Here is a 17,822-nt window from a genome sequence, read left to right on the forward strand (position 1 = left end):
CCTCCTTCTCCTCCATCTTCTTCTTTCTACAGAGTAGGTTTTTCTGGAACTTGAACTTGCTGTGTAGACCAGTTAGGCACCAAACTCACAGAGACGCGACTGCCTCTGCCTTCCAAGTTCTGGGATTAAAGGCGTGTGCCACTATGCCCAGCTTGTTCCATCATTTTCAAAGGAAGTGATAGCAGCTCTCCACCAGCCAACAGAGCACTAAGTCTCCTAATCTGCAGAATACCTTCCGAGGCCAAGGTCACCATGATCACCTCAGATATTGACACTGATGCTGCGGTGCAGGGTTTTCCACACTTCCAATGAGAACAAGACCAGCTGGTTCTGGAGAGCTGTGCAGGCTCCCAGAGGATCCTGTGAGACTTTCTGATGCAGTGCTCACTGGGAACCACTTAGACCCCGTGGCCCACTTGTGGCTCTGTCCCTGCAGCCAGATCACCTTCCCGTTTAGTAAATGTGTCTATGAAGCTATAAAATCTGTCATGGAGAGACCAGAGAAGACTAAGATATAAGCTTTGCCCTAAAATGTTTACCATCCAATTGGACATGTTGAAAATCTCTGAGAAATTACCAGCAGACCCTAAATCTGCCTCGGCATGGGATGGCTGGGGAGACTGGCTTAGGTCGAGCTGGGTCTTGGCTGTGAGGAGAGGGAAGGGGTGCAAAGCAGGGAGGTGTTCTGAGAAGCTTGCATTTACCTTTTGGGACCCACCGTTATCCCTCTCTGCCAGCCTTGTACCCAGGGCAGCCCATGGGACCCACTATTCTCCTTCTCTACCAGCCTTGTGTCCAGGAGGCCAGTCAGTGCAGACTTCTCCATCAGCTCTCCTAACCTGGTTTCCTGGTTGTGTTGAGTTGGGTTTTCTCATTAGAGGCATTGGAAGAGATTAGAAGCCAGTGGAAGACTAGCATGTATTACATGGCTCCTGTCTGCTGGTTGCTATGGGTGACTCTAAGACCCTTCAGTACAGAACCCAGATGCCAATAGAGAGCCTTTCCCACTCAGCTATGCTCAGTTCTGGAAGCCACTGGTGTCTCAGGGAGACTCTGCAAACACTGAGAGGTCATGGCTGGCCTTTGTTGACAACCACGGTGCTTCCCTCGTCCTCTGTCAGTTCACTTGAACTTCGTTAACTTCTCCATTGGGGAAGGAGGAAGACAGAAAGAAAGAGGGCTGGTGAGATGACTCAGCAGGTCAGGGAGTTTGTGGCCAAGACTGATGACCTAAGTTCAATCCCCAGGACCCACCTGGTGAAATAAGAAAATTGACTCCCACAAGTTGTCCTGTGACCTCCACACCTATACAGTGGTATGCCTGTCCACATACATATATGTATGCATATACATAAAATCAAATAAATTTAAAGAAGAAAAGCAAAGGTTTTATTTAAATTTAGTTATGAGTATGGATGACAGTGTTCCAAGATGAAGAAGATGGGTGATTGACTTTGGGAACTCAGACTGCTGTCACCAAATCTGAAATGGGAACAGAACTGGGTTGGAATGTAACCCAGAAGAGCTTTGCATACTAAGGCAGGAAGGTAATGCCACAGAACTCTTTACAGGAACTTAACAACCTTTATCCTAGACTAATGGCTCTCCCGCTCATTTTTATTTGTTCCAGAAAGTTCCTGTTGCCACCCTTGACCTCTTCTCAGCACAGGACAAGGATGGAGATACCTTTCGGCTCCCGCCTCTATGGTTGTTTGGCTATGTTCGTCTTCCTGCCTTCCCTGAGCCTAGCACAGTATGAGAGCTGGCCCTACCAACTCCAGTACCCCGAGTACTTCCAGCAGCCAGCTCCCGAGTACCATCAGCAGCACCAGGTGCCCTCCGATGTGGTCAAGATCCAGGTCCGCCTGGCGGGTCAGAAGAGGAAGCATAACGAAGGCCGCGTGGAGGTCTATTACGAAGGCCAGTGGGGCACTGTGTGTGATGATGACTTCTCCATCCACGCTGCCCACGTTGTCTGCAGGGAAGTGGGTTATGTGGAAGCCAAGTCCTGGACAGCCAGCTCCTCCTACGGCCCAGGGGAAGGTAAGAGGCTGCCAGTGCCGAGGAGATGAGTGTCCGTCACACAGCAAGGCCAGGACACACCCTGATGAGCCTGCGGAGAAAGCTGGAATTGTTATTAAGCATGGCTTTCCAAGTGTTTCCTATCTGCCCTGCAGGCTGTGTCTTGCTGGAAGGCTGATGGGCGGCCCCTCCAGGGAATGAGGGAGGGATCAGCCATGGGGAACTCTCCAGGCTCTTTCTGCTTTGAGCAGGAAATGTCTCAGGCGAGACAAGATGGTTGGTGACCTTGGTCAGTAGGTGAAATTAGCCTGAGCCACATCTTACTAAGCCACACTCTAAGGGCTGTAGTGTCTTGCCTGCATCTAGATTTCTCCTTCCAAGTAGGGCTCTCACTCTTTCTCAAAAGAACGCCACGGGCTAGATTTCTACACACATGCAGAGTATCATCATCATTTTATTGTGTCTACAGGTGTGTGCTTGTGACCTTACACAGGTGTGTGTCTATGACATCCTGAGGACAACCTCAGGTGTTCTTCCTCAGATCTTCTTCCTCCTCCTCTTCCTCCTCCTCCTCCTCCTCCTTCTCCTCCTCCTCCTCCTCCTCCTCCTCCTCCTCCTCCTCTTCTTCTTCTTCTTCTTCTTCTTCTTCTTCTTCTTCTTCTTCTTCTTCTTCTCCTTCTTCTTCGCCTGAAACTCACCAAGTAGGCTAAGCTGCTAGGCCAGCAAGCCCCAGAGATTCTCCTGTCTCTGCCTCCCTGCCATTGGGACTATAAATAATCACACATATCTTTAATATGCCATTTTAACTTTAACATGCTGTTATAGCATTGGCATCCTAGGACCAGAGAGTCACATTGAATTGTTAACCTCAATTGGCCTCTTCCTTCCTTCCTTGTTAGAGTCAAATACATTTATCCTGAAGCAACAATAGCAAAACAGAATAATAAGGTTGGAGAGATGTCGCAGAATGTGCTGCTTTTCTCAAGGGCCTGAGTTTGATTCCCAGAACCCACCTCGGGTGACTCACAATAGCTTACAACTAGCTCCAGGGGCTCTGAGTCCCCTGAAGGACTCTGAGAATTCCTGCTGTCCTATGCATGTGCCAACACATAGATAAACACGCATACACAGAATTGAATACAATTTCTAAAGCACACAAAAGGGACATTATGAGAGTTTTGTAGGAAGGTCGGTCTTCACGATTCAGACTCATAGCTCAGGGCCATGCTGAGCTAACTGTGTAGCTTTACAATGTGGATGTGCTCTGAAAAAAAGTCGCTAGCAATCTCAGCACCATAGAGGATTCTTACAAAAACAACTATGAGGTCCCCAGGTGATAGGGTGATATCTGAGAACCTCTTGTATACACGTGTACATCATTAAGCAAAATGCCATATGGCATGTGATCAACATCTGGAAGATGGGCTCTTTAAGAATTGGTGTGCCCAGTAGTCGGCATCCCTAGTTAGGAATGCAGGTGTGCGCGAAAGGTATCATTTGCAAACAAATGTTTTTTGGGGGGCTAGGAGACAGCTCTGTGGGTAAAGAACTTGCTATGCAAGCAAGTAGACCTGAGTTTAGCTATCTAGCACCTACACAAACACTGGGCATGGTGGCATGTGTGGGAAGCCTCAGTGCTGAGGGAGTAGAGACAGGTGGATCCCTGGAGCTCACCCAGTCAATTGGTGGGCACCAGGCTCAGTGAAAAAGTCTATCTCTGGAAGAAGGTACCTGACCTCTCTGGTATCCACATATGCTTATGCATGTGTGCATGTGCACGCACATACAGACACAGGCAGACTAAACACACACACACACACACACACACACACACACACACACACACAATGTTTTTCCAAGAGCTGCATCTCCACTCCAGGTTGACAAATCAAGTACCTTCTCCCCTACTGAGCTGCCCACGGGGCTTGGCATTAATCAGACTGTTGGACTAGAGTGAGCTGTCCACACTCTCTGGACCCAGAGGGTCAATGCCATGATAACTGTACAAAAACTCTCTTGAGTGAGCATAAAAAACACAGAACATTTCAGACCCTACCCAGGACTTTCTGATCTCAAAGTTCTGGGTGGGACTGGATCTGCAGCGGGTAGAGGGGACAGTGAGACAGACAAGTTAAACTCCCTTCAACCCTCCCTCCTGCCAATTATCCCATAAATGATGGGAAGAAACGTGGACCATGTTATGCACACCTCACCTCCAGCCAGTGGGGAGTTTCCTGATGGAAGAACTGGCCTAAGACCCCATGCTTAGAGTCACATGTCCCAAAAGCTTGTTCTGGTTCACTTGGCAGCAACGAGAGTCAAAGCAGCCAAGACATTAGCTGGAGCCTTTAGAACCACTTCCTCTCTCTGACTAAACTTCCGATGTTCATCCATATGTCTACATCCCTGTTTATTTTGCTATCTGAGTGATCTGGGGCTTACGTCAAATTTATACTTTCCATTCTAGATTATTGTACCCTCAAGTTTTTATGACAAATACTCTCCAACAATGGTGGCTTTCCCCCAGTGACAGATTTACTTTTTTAAATCAAATTTGCAACAAATCTATCGTCAGATGAGATACCTGTGGACCTTTGCCTACAGGAGCCAGCGGGGGGGGGGGCGGTAGCAGGACAGGTGGGCCTATTGGGTAGGACTTTGCTATCAGAGGATAAAAAGGATCCAAGGGCTCAGGGGAGTGGAGAAGGCTTGAAAGGAAGCTAATAAAATGGTGGTTTACAGAGTCCTTGCTGAATAAGGAAGGGAGAGTCATGAGGAGGAAGGGAGGATCCTGCAAAACTATTCAAACCCATGGGTAGGGATCTTGGCTGAGTTAACATTAACAAGAATGTACTGGAAAGATGGTGGGAGATACAGCTACAGAACGTGATGGTTGAGATGGAGATTGAGGAGGGTTCAGTCGTTGATTACAACCAGGGCTGAACCATGACCTTGAAGAGCATTAGGAGCCAAAGGCAAGAAGGTCTCTATAAAGAGGCTATGGGGTGACCGAGTACGGACCTTCTAAAGGCCATCGAGGGTGATGACAGCTTCAGTTTAAGGAAAGGATGGGGAGAAACAAATCCTAGACAAACTGAACACTGTGCTGCCAAGGGATTAAGACTTGAGCTGTCTGAGAGATGAGAAGATGGTTCAGTCCATAGAGAGCTTATGATGACCCAAGTTTGATCTCCCCCGACACACACACACACACACACACACACACACGCACACACACACACACACGCGCGCACACACACATACACACACGCACACACGCGCGCGCACACACACACACACGCGCACACACACACACACGCGCGCACACACACACACAGAGTGTAGGTGGCAGCTGAGCATAGCGGGATGTACTTGCAATCCCAGCCCTGGGAGGTAGAGACAAGCAGATTACGGAGCTCACTGGCCAGCCGCTCTAGCCTCCTTGGAGAGTTTCAGGCCAATAAGAAAACCTGTCTCGCAAAATCAGGTGGTCAGCACGTGAGGAATGACACCTAAAGTTGTTCCCTGGTCTCAACATGCACATGTGCACATACAAATACACATACATATAATAAAAATACACACACACACACACACACACACATATATATATTACATATAATGCACATACAAATACACATACATATAATTAAAAATACACATGTATATATAATACATATAATACACATACACATGTGCACATACAAATACACATACATATAATAAAAATACACATGTATATATATAATACATATAATACACATACACATGTGCACATACAAATACATATATAATACAAATACACGTATATATATATAATACATATATACACATACACAATGTGCACATACAAATACACATACATATAATACAAATACACGTGTATATATATAATACATATAATACACATATACATGTGCACATACAAATACACATACATATAATACAAATACACATGTATATATATAATACATATAATACACATGCACATGTGCACATACAAATGTGTACATACACAAAACACATGTGCACACTCTTGTACACACACACACACATACACACAGAGTTCATCCATTTGCATAGAAAGTGGCACTTGGTTTGCACCATGAGAGAACTTCTAAATATAAGTGTATTTAAGTTTCATCAGTCTCAGTGGAGATTTTATTTTAGCCCTGGGTGCATGGCATGCACTCGGTAAATATGAGTTGGCTGGTCTGCCTTGGTGTGGCAGAAAACAGAAAACAGTTGACGAACAGTATGGGGTTTGATGATCAGAATCTGGCCAGTGTCCTGGCTGGGGTTGCTGCTGCTGCTGGTGGTACCCAGTGGAGTCTGACCTGGGAGTCAGGCTCTGTGGATGGGCTAGGAAGGATGTAGCTGACCCCATAACAGGCTGCCTTCCAAGAGTCTCCAGGCACCTCCAAGGTTCAAGTTGTCATAACAAAAATAGAGCAATTACAAGGGATCCCACAACCTCCCTGAGCCCAAGCAAGCCACGACCCTTTCAGAGAGTTCCAAAGAGGGCAGCTGGCCCATTTCATACCCTCTGATGGGCTTTCACAGTAACCTGAAACAGGATGGGGACTCTCCACCCAACTGTACCAACACTGACAAGGACGAGGGCCCTGCATGTTCTAGCTTGGGATAGTTTCCATTGCCCTGATCAGATCAAGGACTCAGCGTCCGAACCCAGTTTCGTTTGTGTTCCGCCTCTTCCAAGACATTTGTGAATTGTTTACATGCTTCTTCTTTCGTCAGGAGATGGGTTTCCGTGAGTGAGTGGAAAGAGAAAAACACAATTTTGCTTCTGATCGGATGGCTTTGTTTGTGCCCCCAGTAAGAGCCTCATCCCAAGTACCACTTTCCTAGCATTCAGATGTCCCCCAGGTGTCTAGAACTGCCCCACATTCCCACAGGCAGACATGGAAGCAGGGTGTGTTGGAGGCAGGACAATCTAGCTGACGGGTACTAGATATACGGGAGAAAACGTTGACGTGAAACCAGACCAAATAGCAAACCGTGGGTGCTGATACTATCTTAGCAAAGTGTAGATTTGCATATCCTCCATCTAATAGAAAACGTCATGGTAAAGCTTAGCAGACAGCATGACTTCTAGAACGGAGCATGAATGGTACGGGACCGAGCGGTTCTGCTGAGTAACAGTTCCCTCGGTAGCCCAGAGTGCTGATTTCACATGCTTTGCTATTCCATGCAAAGATACTCTGACTTTTTCACAGTAGCCATGTGGTGGAATGAAACTGGACGTTCATCAAGAGATGACTGAGAGCCGGACATAGTGGTGGCCTTAGGAGGCAGAGGAAGGTAGATCTCTGTAAGTTCTAGGCCAACCTGGTCTACAGGGTGAATTGTAGAATAGCCAGAGTTACATAGTGAGACTCTGTCTTGAGAGATAGATAGATAGATAGATAGATAGATAGATAGATAGATAGATAGATAGATAGGATTGAATAAGGAAAATGCATATGCGTGTGTGTGTGTGTGTGTGTGTGTGTAAAATGAAATACTTGTCAACCATCACAAAAATAAAATTGTATCATTTTTTGGAAAATAGTTGAAACTGGAGACCATCACATAAAGCGAAGCAAGCTGAGGCCAACTAGAAAAATATCATGTTTTCTCTTGTACATAAAATCTAGACTTTAAAAAAAAGAACTTGAACCAGGCAGTGATGACAGATGCCTTTAATCCCAGCACTCAGGGAACAGTGGCAGGTGGATCTTTGAATTTGAGGTCAGCCTGGTCTATATAGTGAGTCCCAGGACAGTCAAGGCTCCACAGAGAAACCTCTGTCTGGAAAAACAAAGCAAACAACATTAACAATGACTTGAAAGCAGAAGGCTCTTTGGGAAGAGGAGGGGATCAGCAGTGCTGAAGGGCAGGAGAAGATAGTGGGGTGAAGAATACCTAAGTTCATGATATGCTTGCACAGAGTGTCTTAATGAACTCACTCTTTGAGCCTGGTTATTGACTGTCCTCAAACTCGTGGGTGATTCTCCTGTTTCTGCCTTGCTAGTACTGCAATTACAGGCATGTGCCACCATGCCTGACTGAAACTCATTATTTTGTGCAATATATACTATATATACGATGTGTATACACACACACACACACACACACATATATATATTATATACATACATATATTCACATACATACATATACTAGGTGGGAAACAAAACGTTTCTGGTCATCCTCCATGCCAAAGTGAGGGTGGCTTCTTTGGCTACAGAAAGAATGAGGGCACTGCCCCTTTTCACAATCTGCCCTTCATCAGCTCAGTTCAGAATGTTCTGAGGAAGAAGCCTCGCTGGCAAGATGGAGGGGCCCTTCCGTTGCTAGTGCATGGTAAAACAAATACGAGCTTGCTGTAGAAACAGCCGTCTATTAGCAAGCATGCGTTTCAGTGGAGCCTGACGGCTTGGAAACCAGCCCAGATTGAGAAAGTGGTTGGAAAGCCTCAGTCCAGATGTTTTCAATCAACTCATTGTTCCCACAATGAGTCCAGAGCTCTGTCCTTTGAGCCCCGACTAGCCAGGCAGCAGAGCACACACGTTGTAGCCAGGCTTGCAAGTCAGGAGATGGGCCCCACGTTCTTCTTGGCCTTGAACAACCTCAGCTTCACACATTGATTTTCTAATCTATAATGGGGGTGTTTTCATTGGCTCCCTCACCCACTATGAGAGCCATGTAATACATTGGCTTGTTTACTTAGAATAAGGAAAAGGGGATGGAATATGTCCGAAGGCCTGTCCATTAGCTTGCTGGCTCTTCATGGCAGCCTGGCTGTTAGATATCACTTTGACTTTAGAAACGGGGACAAGGTTTGTTTCAAAAGCTGACTCAGTCACAGGTCACCCAAGCCCATGGCAGATAGGACATAAACCCAGGTTTGATAGCCACTTCTGTTTTGTAGGCCTCTAAAAGGACCTGTGGGAAAATGACAGATTTGGTTTAGTTTGGTTTTGTAATGCTTAGGGGGCAAAGTGCTTGCTGTGTAAGCATGAGAATTTGAGTGTGAATCCCCGGCACACACATAAAAGCCAAACATGAAGGCCATGTCTATGTAGCCCCTGCACAGGGGAGCAGGGTCATTCCCATCCAAACATGAAGGCCGTGCTTATGTAACCCCTATACAGGGGAGCAGGGACAGTCCCATCCATTAAGGTATTGGGCCAAGTCAGCCTAGCTGAACTGTCCAGGGTCAGGGAAGTGACCCTGTCGCAAAAAATGAGGTAGAGATTAATAGAGGAAGGCATGCTAATACCAAGTTTGGCTTCCAGGCATGTATATGCACACATATGTGCAATCTGATGCCTGTCTATGTAGATAGACCGCGCACACACACACACACACACACACACACACACACTATTTGAAACCATCTGGCATCCTTTTAAGGTTTTATTGTTTACTGCAGTAAAATATACGTAAGACCATTTCTATCCTAACCTTTTGAAGTGCATATACACTTCAGTAGTGTTAAGTATTTTCCCATTGTCATGCAACCAATTTCCAAAACATTCTTGCTAAACAGAAACTCTGGGCCCATTAAATAACCACCTCCCATCCTCCTCACAGCCCCTGGCGATTCCTAGTCTCCTCGGTTTCTCAGAATTTCAGAAGTCTAGGTAGGAATCTTTCCGTATTTGGTCTTTTGTGACCAGCTTTTCCCACTTAGCGGAATGTCCTCAAGGCCTGAAGTATGTTGAAGTATGTGTCAGAGTTTTCCCTTCTACAGTTTTCCCTTATATGTATGCAGTTTGTCAGCAGATGTCTGCTGCTTCTATCTCTTGGCCGTTGTGAATTATGCTTCTGTAAATGTGGGTGTGCAAACACCTCCCCCAAGGCCTTGCTTTCAATGTCTGTCCCTCCTTCCCTCCCCTCCCTCCGTCCCTCCCTCTGTCCCCACCTTCCTTTCTTGTTCTGAGGCCTTGTGGATACTAGACAGGCACCTCGTCACTGAGCTACAGCCCCAGCCTTTTAAATTTATTTATTTCTTTATTGAGACAAGGTCTCATTCTGAGCCCAGGCTAGACTGGAACTCACGGTGTAGCCCAGTCTAGTCTCAAACTTCTGGCAGTTGTTCTTAGTCTTTTGAGTGCTATGATTTCAGACACAGGTCTGAGTACATCTGTAATTTTTTTTTTCTTCTAGATTTAGAGACAGGGTCTCAATAAGCTGTGCAGGATCTCACTGTGCAACCTGGTTGGCTCAAACTTGTGATTCTCTTGCCTCGGTCTCCTCAGTAGCTTTAATTACAGCTGTATGCCACTACACGTGGCTTCAGTTTTGGAATTCTGAATCTATGATAGCTTTAAAGTTTGGAGGCTGAGGATATGGCTTGGTGGTAGAGCAGTTGCATGTATAGGGCTCAGAGTCCTGTTCCAGCACTGGCCCCCACCACAGCACACTAGACAAACAAACAAACAAAACGTTTTGAAGAACGCCATAGTCTTTTCCACAGCATCTGCACCTCTGGTGCATAAGGGCTTCAGTACCCACATCCCCACCAGTGCCAGTGCATTTGACAGGAACTCCCCTCAGTAGATACTTTCCTTGTTTCTGTAACCAAGTACCTGCCAAGAAGCATCCTAAGGAAAAACAGTTATATTGACTCACAGTTTGGGAGAATAATGTTCATCTTGCCGGCACCACAGTGGTGGGAGTCTGCAGTCTGGGACTCCTCAGCACTTCTTAGCTTTGCTTTTGTTTTTGGTTTTTGAGACAACGTCTCACTGCGTAGCCCTGGTTGGTCTAGAACTTGCTATGTAAATCAGAATCCCTCAGAGATTCGCATGCTTCTGCCTCCTAAGTCCTGGGTTTAAAGACGTGCACTACCAATCTGGCCTATGCCTTTGTATCTTGACAGACAGAAAACGGAATTGACCAGAAGTGTGGTCATACTCTATAATGTTAAGACTGTTCCCCAGTGATTCTCTTCCTCCCATCAAGGCCCCACCTCCAAAAAGTTTTCCAGCCTTCTAAGGCAGTGCCACCAGCTAGGGAACCAAGTGTTCAAATACAGGAGCCTGCTGAGGACATCTCACAACCACCCCGATGGCATGAGATGGCATCTCATGGTTAACCCTCTGGTACTTTTCACCCAGAATTTTCTCCTAGTGCATAGAACAGGAGGCTGGCCACATTCCACAGTGACCTTGCTGAATGTGTGATGGCCTGTCCCTGACCAGGTGTGGTGAAAAAGAGGACATGAGAAGGTGCTAATTGGGGAAGCCACTCATAGGCTATGACTTGGTGCCCAGAGGCTGACCTCTCTGAACCAGGCTTCACTGTCTGGAAAGAGTGTTACCTCGGTTTACCCCAGGAAGGGGAAGGTCAAGGTGGCGATACATGTGGAGGTGCCCTAAAGCCAGCCAACCCTTGCTGACAGAGTGGATGAGATGACAGCTGCCCCGCATGCAGAGGCAGGCGAGGCTGACTTGTGTTTCGGGTATAACTAAACCCACGCCCTTGTCATTGTCCCCCCCTTTCAAACCACTATAGAGCACCCGTGAGCTGTCCCTGGCCACCCTGCTCCTCTGCAGTTCACATGTTGTCTCTATTTGTCTCCCTTGCTGTCCCCACTTTGCTGATGGGAGCAGGGCTTTGACCAGGGGTTCAAAGCTAAAAGAGACTAAACCAGAATTCCAACCCAGGTTAGTCTCCAAAGCCTACTGCATCCAGCATGGCTTGGTCCCGGGGAAACCTGGTTGGGGTTTCAAGGGAATGAAGGTGAGGACAGAAGATGCACAGACAAGAAGACGGGAACGCTGAGATTGGGTGGGCTGTGCTGGTTCTGTGGAGCAGCACCAATTACAGCAGCAATCCAGAACTCCTGACCCTGCGTTATGTACAATCCAGAAGGAAGGGTTAGGCAGTCTTGTTAGGAGGTCTCTGCAGGAGAGCCGCCAGTCTCAGATTACAATCATCTGGGAGAGAGGCGCGGCGGTTACTAGTTTTTGCGCATGCGTATCCTGTCAACAGACACACAAACCAGAGGAAGGCTTTGTGAGTTTCCACCGGGTCTGAGGCTTTCATCTGCTTCAATGGTGGTGTGGCCCCTGTCCCCACCCTCCACCCCCACCCCCAAAGGCTCATATATTTGAATGCTTGTTAGTGGAACTGCTTGGGAAGAAATAGTTTGCGAAGGATGGGGGAGGTGTGGCCTTGTGGGAGGAACTGTGTCACTGGTGGCCGGCTTTGTGGTTTCCAAAGGGCTTGCCACTCCACTCTCCCTGCCTCGTGGCTGTGTCTCTGACGTGATCTCTCACTTACCGCTTCAGCATCACGCCTGCCTGCCTGCTGCCGTGCTCCTACGGTGGTAGTCACGGACTCCAACCCTCTGGATCCATGAGCCCTAATTAAATGCTTTCTTTCCTAAGTGGCCTTGGTCATGGTGTTTCGTCACAGCAATTGGAGAGTAATTTAGACAACTCCTCACAGGTTAACCCAGGGCTTGCTCTGCTCCCCACAAAAGCCCCTGTTCTTTTGTACCGCTCACGGTGGCTAAGTTGCATGATCAGACTGGTAAGGTAGCTCAATGGGTAAAGGTCACCTGAACTGGATTCGTGAGGCTCGTGACAACCTGGAAGGAGAGATCCAATTCCACGAAATTCGTCTCTGACCTCTGCACTTTCTCACTGTGGCGTGTGCCCCATCCCCACACACCCATCATGGACACACACACACAATAATAATAATAATTAATAAAGCTAAACTTCATGTCAGGTTGACTGGATTTGAAATCTTCAAGGAGACTCACTTCTGCATGTGCCTATCAAGATGTTGCCATAGAGATTTAACTGAGGAAGGAAGACCCACCCTGAGTGTGGGTGGTACCATCTAGAGTCCCAAACTGAATAAAAAGGAGGAAAACAAGAAAGTCAGCTAAGTGCTAGAATTCACCTCTCTCTGCTTCCTGACTGTGGGACACAGTATGTTATCTCTTCCTCCTCCTCCTCCTCCTCCTCCTCCTCTTCTTCTTCCTTTTTCTTTCTCCTCCTCCTTCTTTTTGGTGTTTCCAGACAGAGTTTCTCTGCATAGTCCTGGCTGTCCTGGAGCTCACTCTGTAGACCAGGTTGGCCTCGAACTCACAGAGATCCGCCTGCCTCTGCCTCCCAAATCTGCTGGGATTAAAGGCGTGCTCCACTACTGCCCAGCCTCACTTTTTGATGTCATCCTACCATGATCAGCTGTATCCCTTGGTAAACCACGAGCCAACGTAAACCCTTCTTTCCTACGTCTCTGTTGGGCGTTTTACCACACATTGAGAAAGGGAACTGATACACCACATGACTTCCAGGATTGGATATGATTTCTGTCCTAATTGTGCTCAAACCACCACCTCCTCAGATCACATCAACTGCCCGTCCTAGCAAGGGAATCCCAGTAATCTAAGATTAGGTGTGACAATCTCATGTAACAAAAATTAATTGATGGCTACACATGCTTGCCAAATTTGGGGTGGAATTCTGTGTAAGGCCCTTAGCACCTGGAAGTGCATTGACAGCCTCTGCTTTCTTCAGGGCCCATCTGGCTGGACAATGTCCACTGCACTGGCAAAGAGGCGACCCTGGCAGCCTGCTCCTCCAATGGCTGGGGTGTGACTGACTGCAAGCACACGGAAGATGTGGGTGTGGTGTGCAGTGACAAGAGGATTCCTGGGTTCAAATTTGACAACTCATTGATCAACCAAATAGAGGTAAGCTCTGCGCTATTTTCTTCTTGTGCTGTTGTGAGCATGGAATCCGGAACCTGTAGCATGAATTCTAATTGGTCTAATAATAAAATCTCAAGAGTTAGCTATTAGAGGGTAAAAGCTGAAGGATCAGAAAAACAGAGCGGCAAACCACTTGAGAGTTTTTACCTCTACCAATGTTGAAACCAAAGGGACAATCCTGTCCTCAGATTGCATCCCTAGCCTGTTTTCTGGGTTTCTGTCCTGCTTGGCTTCTGTCCTCCCACCAGGTCCCACAGCCATTTAACTCCAAAGAAATCACACAGAGGTCTATATTAATGATAAACTGATTGGCCCATTAGCTCAGGCTTCTTACTAACTCTTATAACTTATATTAACCCATTATTGTTATCTATGTTAGTCACATGGCTCGGCACCTTTTTCAGCGGGGCAATCACATCTTCCTTCTTCTGTGGCTGGGACAGGACTTCGGGAGGAATGGGCTTCCTCCTTCCCAGAATTCTCCTGTTCTCATTGACCCGCCTCTACTTCCTGTCTGGTTATCCCGCCTATACTTCCTGCCTGGCTACTGGCCAATCAGCATTTATTTAAAACATAATTGACAGAATATAGACCTTTGTCCTGCACAACCAGCCTGACTGCTTCAGACCGAATTGCTACTCAGACTGCAGTGATCTTTTCTCCTCTTGCCCTATATTTCCTCTTTCTACCCAGCCATATACTCCTGTCTCCACCTCCCTCATGCTGGGATTAAAGACATGTGATCCCAAGTGCTGGGATGACCTGTGTGTGAGCTCTGTTTCTCTTTTACACTGGATCAATTTCGTGTAGCCCAGGGTAGCCTTGAACTAACAGATCCATCTATCTCTCTCTCCTGAGTCTTGAGCTTAAAGGTGTGTGCCATCACTGCCTGGCCTCTAGTGGTTTAGTTCTGCACTCTGATCTTCAGGCAAGCTTTATTTGTTAAAACACAATCAAAATCTCATTACAGAAACCTGTGAATACTGAGCCTCTGCATGCTCTCAAATAGCATCTTCACTTGAACATATTTTCTTTCTTTGCATATAATATGTCTTGCCTATTTGTTGAGCACTAGGTATATATGGGGATTAACACCAGCTAGATTTGATGCGAGGGCAAATTGAAGAATTTCTGGAGAGTGGATACCATTATGTGTATGGGTGTTTTGCTTGCATGTATGTCTCTGTACCACATAAGTATCTGGTGCTCAGAGAGGCCAGAAGAGAACACTGGGTCCCCTGGAATTGAAGTCACAGATGGTTGTGAGCTGCCATGTAGGTTCTGGGGGTTGACTCAGTCTTCTGGAAGAGCAGCAAGTGCTCTTAACTGCTGAGCCATCTTAAAAAGGAAAAAGACTTGAAATCACTCCCATTTAGGCTCCAGGTGATGTCCCCAGACTGTGCCCTAGATGTTATCCTTCCGGCCTGCTCCTCTTTCCTGTGCTCCGAGAGCACACGGCACACAGTACACATTGGGACCTGGCCTAGCCTGCACGGAGCGTGAATGAGTTCCCGTCTTCCTCTTGGCTAGAGTGTGAGGCCACTTTTAGTGGTCATCTTCAAACATGGTCATTCATTCAAAACAAGAGTGCCACGGAGACGGTGCAGTTCAGGGACTGAATACCAGTCACCAAACTTTTGTTTTCTCACGGGATTGACATAGAAGAGAATGAGCTGTGCAACCCAGAGTCCCAGAAATCTCCACGCCCACTCTACATCCCTAAGGAAACAGCACCCACTTGTATGTGGCTCTGCTCTCTGACAAGACCAGAAGCTCCTGGAAGGCAGGAGCTACATCTTAATCATCATTGATCTGACACATGGATGTACCAAATGTGAACAAATTTCCCACTTCTGAATGTCCTTCTTCCTAGCAATGGACATTAGAGATTGCTGTTCCCTTAGGCAGAGATGCCCCCAAGATTAAGTATTAAACTGTACCATGAAAAGAAGCACACAGAGCAGCCATTCAGTCCTCCATGGCATTGCCCTGCCTCTGCATTTATTTATGCTCATAAATGCCTGAGCTTATTTATGGCATCTTCTATGGCCTTGCGCTCAGCTAGAATCAAGATTATTCACTTGGAGTGTTAAGAGAAGAAAGGCCCGGGATCTGTGGCTGAGAAGATACTAATGGTGCCAATTGAAGGGAAAAAAGAGTAAAGTATCAGTCGATTTGGGGTTGTGAGAGAATAAGATTCATCTCCTACTAGCAAAATAACAACATAATAATAGCAATAATAAATAATCCTGAAAAGGGGACTGTGTGAGCAGCACTTCCGTAAGTAATGCTCACTGACCTCCTACAGTGTACTAGTTACAATATTTAGAATATGAAGGGCAGCTAAGATGTGACATAGTTTATTCATTTATTTATTTATTTATTTATTTAACTTAATTTGGGGGGTGTGCAAGATCTCGGGTATCCAGAATTGACCCGAAACTCAACGTGTATCCAAGAATGAGGACCTTTCATTTCGGATTCTCCTTCCTCCATCTCCTGGTGTTAGGATCCCAGGCACGCACTACCATATTGGGTTTATATGATGCTAGAGAGCCAACCCCAGGGCTTCACAGCGCTAGTCATTTTACCAACTGAGATTCATTCCCAGCCATAGAACGTGTTACATCCAAAGCAGAACCCCCAATGAAATGGAACAGAGGTAAACAGTCTGAAAAAAAAAATATGTTGGGAAGTACTTTCTTATTCTGGAAGTGCTGAGAGTCTAAGATGAGCAACATAGTGTTCACCTTTGACATTTGTTGGGGGAAGTTGTATCCGCCATGATCTGAGGACTCCCATCGGAAAGAACATATAATCCTTAGTGGCTGAGTAGAACCACGTGTGTGTCACGAGAACAGCCGGAGCATCATGCCAAGGCCAAGTGCACAGATCCTGGTGAATTCAGTCACCCAGAGGGCTGCAGAGCAGACATCTGGGATGACAGGCACAGGCTTTGAACTGCACGTTTTCCTAAAAGGCCTCCCACTGGGCAGACCAGCTTGGTGACATAAGCCAGGGTGAGGTTTCCTTGTCCAGCCACAGACACACAGGAACCTTCAGTAAATGAGCTGTCTTCTGGGACCTCCCTCCCATGCCCACTCAAAGTAGGTCATGTCGGCCCTCGATTCAAGATGCCTTAGGAGAGCCCTTGAGTTGCAAGAAGATTCCTGCGTGCTGGGTTTCATGGTTACAGCTCATGCTTACACATAGCTCTGGTCTGACCAGGACTGCCCAGACCACCTACATGGGATGCCTGTGGGATGCAGGGAAGTTTCTCCAAAGGCCTCATGTCAATAGTTGAAGTCATGGAAACATTCCTCTTGACTAAAGAAATGGTCTCTATTAAGTCATTGTGGGTGAGTGAATGAGACATAGCTTTGGTGGAAACGCAGTTAGACTACGTATTATTGGACACTATGCCCGAGCTGAGCTGGTGACTAGTTTTGTGTGAACGCAGTGAACGGTCTCCAGTGGTGTGCCCCATGCCTCTCTGTTCCTGTCTGTGCGTCCTGCCTGAGCAATCTGCCTGGAGACAAAAAATGTAGACTGAGAAAACGATTGAAAAATACCAAACCAGGGGGAACTGTTGGAATATAAAATTATGAAATTTAGGTTTAGGAAAGCTATATTAACTTGAAGCAATAGGTCTCAAATATGTCAGTTATCTACTCAAAATGTAAGGTTGTGTTCTGTTTGGGGGTTTTTCACTATACAACCCAATATCCAAGTTTATGGGAAAGGATATCAGGCCCGAGAGCGCAGTCACGGGGTGGTGGTGGCAGGGGGTGAGTGAAAGGCACCGCTGTTTTTTTTTTTTCATTTCTACAAATGCTGATTGACTAAAAACTCACTGTAAATCAGTAGTGCTATCTGGCTGCTTTTATGGTGACTGTGAACTACATGACAGTCTTTCTGTGTCACTGGTTCGGTTCTGGGTCCATCTCTTAACTAGGTCACCCACAGGAAGGGCCATCAGGACAGAGGCAAGTCTGGAAACCATATCTTATGAGAGAATGGAGATTTTTTTCTGTCAAGAAGAGATACTGGGGGAGAGACA

The 17,822-nt window shown here is 46.6% G+C and overlaps 1 protein-coding gene across 4 annotated transcripts in view; it reads left to right on the forward strand.

The window, feature by feature from the left end:
* Positions 1–17,822, forward strand: part of Loxl2 (lysyl oxidase like 2) — an 86,907-nt gene that overhangs the window by 24,224 nt on the left and 44,861 nt on the right. For all 4 annotated transcript variants that reach the window (XM_087912196.1, XM_087912197.1, XM_087912199.1 and 1 more), the window contains exons 2-3: positions 1,631–2,043; positions 13,569–13,744. In XM_087912196.1, coding sequence (XP_087768322.1) covers positions 1,631–2,043; positions 13,569–13,744 — 589 coding nt within the window. The remainder of the gene's footprint in view (positions 1–1,630; positions 2,044–13,568; positions 13,745–17,822) is intronic.

The sequence above is a fragment of the Myodes glareolus genome, chromosome 12 (genome assembly GCF_982192425.1).
Source record: "Myodes glareolus chromosome 12, mMyoGla1.1, whole genome shotgun sequence".
NCBI lineage: Eukaryota > Metazoa > Chordata > Mammalia > Rodentia > Cricetidae > Myodes > Myodes glareolus.